This window comes from Cynoglossus semilaevis, chromosome 7, assembly GCF_000523025.1.
Source record: "Cynoglossus semilaevis isolate Cse_v1.0 chromosome 7, Cse_v1.0, whole genome shotgun sequence".
Lineage (NCBI taxonomy): Eukaryota > Metazoa > Chordata > Actinopteri > Pleuronectiformes > Cynoglossidae > Cynoglossus > Cynoglossus semilaevis.
In genome coordinates this window covers 827,490-833,834 of record NC_024313.1, presented here as the reverse complement: position 1 = coordinate 833,834, position 6,345 = coordinate 827,490, and the positions used below count along the sequence as shown (strand labels likewise).

Here is a 6,345-nt window from a genome sequence, read left to right as displayed (position 1 = left end):
AATAATTAAAAAGAAAACTAATATCGTAATGCACTTGAACCTTTATACTTGGTTAAAATGGCAAAGAAAGACTCCTCAGTATTTTCTTTTTAACCAACGTAATTCTATGTTGGACATAGAAAGAAATGGAAACTTGTTAGACAAACTGCTTTTCCTTAAGCTACACTTAATAATTTGATTAAACTGATAATAGTTGTCGCTGTTACGGCTGCATACACTTGAACTTTCAGATCTTTCTCCATTTATACGTAATCATGAATCCCAGACCTCTTTAAAAGTCTTGATCTTTCCACAATGGTTTATGGGAGGTTCCTCATTTATTTAGTTTGTTGAACACATACCTTCTAAATGTGTTTGTTTACTGTTGCAGTAAATATTGCCACAGATCCCTTTTATGTCCTACTGCATATTTGATTGAATTATATGTAACTAGACATTTTTGTGTTTTAAGTTTGTGCCCAAATTTTACAGAGCTACTGTAAACCAGGGTGCCCAATAGGTAGATTTGCTCTACTAGGAGATCACACAAGGAGTGCTGGAAGATCATGAACAATAAAATAAATTTGTAAAAATTTATATATAAATATAGTGTGTAATAGTGACCGTATAGTGTAAGAGCTGAATCATATGGTGCCATACAAGCTACATGCATTTAATCAGTACTCCAACATATAATGTATATATGAAGTATGTTTCGTTTATATGAGTAAATATATATTTAACATTTTTAATGTCAGTAGATCACTTTATTCTGGTCATTTGAATAATAGCTCTCAAGCCAAAAAAGTGTGGGCACCCCTGGTATAGACCATGCTGGTAGAGAAATTCCTTGCCACTGCCTGATTTGCATCGCGGACCGCTATCATGTACTCCACAAACTTCATTAGAGGTATAGACATTAAAGCAGGCATGGGCAAACTAAGGCCCGGGGTCTAGATGCGGCCCCTTCAGTTTTTTAATTTGGCCCGCCAAACCTTTCCAAATTATATAATTTATTATATTATCATTATACTTCTTCCTTGCAATACCCACTTTTTCCCAGTAGATGGTGTAGAACAGGATAAAAGCATTTTTAGCATTTTAGCCTTTATGCAAAACCTTTACATGTCATTTATCTTAGTTCACACGAACGCTCCATCTATCTGCTGCTGACCCGGCCCCGCTGTTCAATTTTAGGACCAATTGTGGGCCGCGAGTCGAAAAGTTTGCCCACGCCTGCATTAGAGTCTCTCCCTCTTTATGTGGAACTTCACTGCATTTGGATATTTTTGTTCGTCCCACGCCGTCGAAAATTACAAAGGCTCTATGGTCACTACGAGATCTAAATAGTATCCAGAGGTCGCGATCGTATCTAAAGTAGAGCAGGCTGTTATCTCAGGGACGTGACGTCCGTCACACTACACACGTGTAAATCACAGATTCGCCCGACTCATAAACTCACCGCTTTGGTTTTGCGTTGGACATTCGTTTTTGGCTTGGCGAAGCCTGTGGAGTTTGTAAGCAGAACGATCTGTGGACAAATATGTCACATTCAGAGATTTTTGTTCGAACAAAGAAAACTATAGTAGTGAGGGTAAGGCGCAAATAGAGTGTGGCGAAATAAAAATCACACTTCCGTCAGAGCCAGAACCCAACAATTTTAAGAGATGACGAACAATAAAAAGTTAGCATTGGTGCCTCACCGGTTTATGACATTATTTTTTTTCCCCATGTGTTAAAGTACACAACGCCAAAACCATGCAAAATCTGGATCAGGTACTGTGACTGGAGTGTATAATACACATGATTGTGAATGGTTGTTTGTGTATGGTTGTTTGTGTCTGGTGGCTGTACTGGTGACCTTAATAGGAAGAGAATGTAAGAGAACATAGGCTGTGGAATTAATATGGAATGACGTAAATGGACCTCAGTTACATGTTCTGTGTCGTCTAACTTGTCGGGGTGTTCAAGGCGGCATGCAGGGAGACAATTTAATACCCGTGAAAAATGTTTTTTTTTTACCCTGTAGAAGACTTCATCAGAACATCATCGGCACCTTGTGGAATCTAGCTGATGTGTCGCAGCGAGCTAAAACGCCCCGGTTCTTAATACGACCTCATCAGCTACAATTAAGATCCATGTCAACGTGAGGTTTGTGCTGAGTCATGTTTAAATGTCCTGATACGTTTAAAAAAAAATCTCGAGGTTAGCCACTATAATGGAGCTGTACTTGAGAGTTGACCTGTCTACGCGTTTCATAGGAATATATGAAAATGTAAATACAGTATATAAGTAAAAAATGAGATATATTTTTTATGGTCTTATCTTTTTGAAAATAAAATTGCAACATGCGCAGGTGTGTGTTTTTTTTTTCTGTCTGGTTGTTTTGTTGATGTGCTTTTTGTACCGTGTAGTTTTTTTTTCTGTTAATAATTACTAAAATTTTGGTTGCGTTCAATTTCTGAGTGTTAGAACAGTGTGACAGTAAACCTAGGATAATTGTAACACTTAACCTAACCTATCTAACCTATCTACTGTGACCTGTAAAATGGCTGCTCTCTCTAAATATATATATATAATATCTAAATATTACATATATCTATATATAATCTATATAAAATCTAACAAATAAAACTTTATATCATTTTTCATGTTGGCAGTAACGGTAGAAAAGGAACATTCTAGAGATCGCTCTTTCGGTACATTAGCACATGCTTACAGTGACATCTGGTGGTAATATATATTATATGTAATATATGTAATATATAATCGTAATATTGTAAACACCCTATAAACACTGTTTTTTGGGGGGATATTCTTGTTTCTTATAACTGTCATGTTAATTTATCATATAGAATATATAGCATAATTTGACAGAAGGATAATTATTTTTATTTTGACTGCCAATAAATCGCAGTTGGCACGAGGTTTTTTTTTTTTAATCAAACCAATAACGCACCGAATCAAAAAATAATAATTCAGTTATTAAATAAATATGTAAATTAATTTCATACAATTACAGTTTAAAAATGTATTATTTCGTCTTGGAAGGGGTGGGGGCGCTATTTTACACTTCGCCTTTTAATCTTGGAATGAACCTTCTCGTTTACCGTCGCCAGGTTCTTTGAAACCAACTTTATTGATAGCTTGTTCCGTACAGACATGGGGGCACGGGTCGCACGTATGACAAGGAATTTTAACCTTGAGAACCGAGCGTTTAGAGAAATTTCAAAGGAGAAACCGCGAGCAGCGCCGCGTCACGAGTCGAAGGGCGCGCCTTTGGTCGAGGTTTCTGACGGTGAGTTAGCATGTTATCTTCACTGCTCACCCGGGGCTCAGAGCTGATGAACACAGTGTGAGAAACTGTGGAAAAACTTGTTTTTTTCTTCTTCTTTTTGTTTCCATCACGTTAGAGTCGATCCACCAGAGGAACGACCCTTTGCTCGGTCATCTCAAATCCGTGTACGTGGAGTCGAAGGACACCACAACAGCATCAACGGGAGGAACAGAAGCAACGGCAGCAGAGGTCAGAGTGGGGACACTATCAATAATTAGTAACCGGTTTATTTAATGAGTGATGGTTGGCGCCTTTTTTGCGTTACAAAAAGTAACAGTCCCAGTACCGGAACAACAGACATATTGTTTTACGAAATAATAGGTTTAATAACATTGAATATAACAGCTACGTGAGTTGGAACAGGGCCGGCTCAAGCTTTTACGAGGCCATGGGCAGAATTTAATTTGGACCCCGCCCCCCAACCGTCCCCACCTCAGCAGCAGGTTTTTTTTTTTCATTACATGAGCTCACAAACTGGTGTAATATTAATTACCACATTTAAATATTTTAAACGTAAAAGTGGAGCATAGATGTGCACCTACAGAGAACAAGGTAACTAGTTTATGTTTTTATAACTTGGTACCGATGTGCAAAATGTGTAATCCCCACTACAAAAAACAAACCTAATTACATAAATACTATATCTTTTCAGTGATCCCTCATCTATCGCGTGGGGTACGTTCCAAGAGTGCCAGCTATTGGCGAAAAAAACGCAAAGTAGAGACACAATAGTTACTATATTATTTGCGTATCTACCGTATGTTAAAATTATGAATTTTTTTAGGAGGCATCGTAGGGCTTGAAATGCGACAAAAAATGTAGCGAAACTCACAAATCTCATTTACCCGTTCGTACAGGTTATTTCTTGCAGTATCTTCTATGGTACATAGGTGTTACAAAATGTTTTAATTGTTTTTTTTTTACAATTACCGTTTTTTTTCTTAGGCAAGAATATGCTTATTTTATCACGGAAATAATGAAAATATTGGAAATTTTAATCTAACGCAAAAACCCATGATAGAGCAAAAAATCTGCAATACAAGAATACATTTAAAATATTAAAAACGTGTATATGTATACAATATGTACAGTATATATACACACGTTTATACACATAAATATATATGTACTGTATATATCAATTTAGTAAATATTCTTCAGATGTTCTTGTGCTGATATCACTACTATAACTACATATATAAATATATATTTATGACATATATAACTCGTGGTCTGGTCTGTAACATTGTGCAGATGTAAAACACTGTCAGAGCCGACAGACCCGAGTGTGTAATTAATTTCAGTGCGAAAAATGAATATGTCAAAAGTAATTTACAAAATACAAAAAAAAAAAAGAGACTAATAGTCTTTGTTTTTTTAATAATTGATTTAGGCGGACAAAATAGGTGGTTTTAAAGAAGAGATTTTAAAATGACCACTTGTATATATTGCATGGGTGGTTTTAAAGAAGAGATTTTAAAATTGTATATATTGCATATTTACACGTTCAGTATTCATTTTTCAAAAACATTTCTTTCTCGGCTTTTGCCCTTCATCCTCCCACAGCCGTCGAAAGAAGAAACCCTCTGTAAAAACCCAGATCTTCGCTCGCTCATGGTAAGTTTACCAAAGGGACCTTATGACCTGGCAGAACCCAGTAACATCCCCAAAGGCAAACTGACCCTCACTGAGGCCCTGAAGGTCCTTGGCAGCCACCATCATCAGCCTCAAACATGGACACCAGAGAAGATTGCACAGGAATATTCTCTTGACTTGAAAGACACGAAGGCCGTTTTAGAGTTCTTCATCCCTTTCCGTGTTGAACTCATACAACCAAAGAACAACGGCGCCAAGCGGATAAATGCGTCTTAGCGATGGGAGATTAAAATATATATAACGTATATGTCTACTATTGTAAAGCTGATGACACGACCCTGGGATTGGACATAATAAACTTGATGTTTAATGTTGGATTTTCTTATTATTTTGGGATTAAAGATGGATGACTGCAATGCAAAATTATTTTAATGCTTCATATTTTGGTTAGATGAGTTCACAGAGGTTTTCATATACAGTGTTAGGAAATGGTATTAACCAACTCTTCCCTATAAGAAAATGCATCCCGCATCCCTTATCCCTTAGCTAACCATCAAGTTACAGGAGTTACAGTGAAATGTCAGCAGGCAGAGTGATATTTGATTACTGTCGTGTTAGTGGAATCTTGAAAATATACACAATTACAATTATTTTTGCATAAGGTAAAATGATGAGTTGTACTGCACAGCTACATGAATTTTATCCAGGCGTGGGTAACTTTTTGACTCGCGGGCCACTATTGTCCTTAAAATTGAACAGGGGGCCCAGGTCAGGAGCAAATAGATGGAGCGTTCGTGCAAACTAAGAAAAACGACATGTTAAAAGTCATGCATAAAGGCTAAAATGCTTTTATCATTTCCTATGCCATCTATTGGGGAAACGTGAGTATTGCAGGGAAAGGGCAGAAATATAATGATAATATAAATAAATTATATAATTTGGAAAGGTTTGGCAGGCCGGATTAAAAAGATGAACAGGCCGCATATGGCCCCTGGGCCTTATTTTGTTCATGCCTGATTTAATCAGTTGTAGCCTGCAGGTCAAAAAGTTTGTCCAAAACCTGGATTAGACCATGATGGTACTTCTAAAATGACGTTGGTTTCCTTTCGTCCGGAGCGAAGCTGAAATGTACGTCACAAGAAGAGGATCACAACATAAGAGAAATGTGGTATAGACAATGTGGTCTAGGGCAATTGGTCTAGGGCAGGGGTCCCCAACCCGGGGGCCGGGGCGCTTGGGAGCCCCCATGGACTACCTAAGCTGACCGTGGGTTAAGTTAAAAAAAAAACAACTAAAAATAAAACTAGTCAACAAGAGAGGCAGCAATTGTACTGTTTCATTTGAATCAGTTGCACTTTCCCGAGCTTTTTTAACGACACACTAGTGTTCCATAACACAGTGGATAGGAATTGTAGTATGAAAACACACTTCCG

The 6,345-nt window shown here is 37.4% G+C and overlaps 1 protein-coding gene across 1 annotated transcript; it reads left to right on the top strand.

Annotated features, from left to right (window-relative positions):
- Positions 1-3,070: 3,070 nt before the first annotated feature.
- On the top strand, positions 3,071-5,289 carry ndufaf4 (NADH:ubiquinone oxidoreductase complex assembly factor 4). Its single transcript, XM_008312642.3, has 3 exons — positions 3,071-3,277; positions 3,393-3,505; positions 4,883-5,289. Exons 1-3 carry the CDS (start codon positions 3,142-3,144, stop codon positions 5,186-5,188), a joined length of 555 nt encoding a protein of 184 aa, XP_008310864.1. The 5' UTR covers positions 3,071-3,141; the 3' UTR covers positions 5,189-5,289.
- Positions 5,290-6,345: the final 1,056 nt, after the last annotated feature.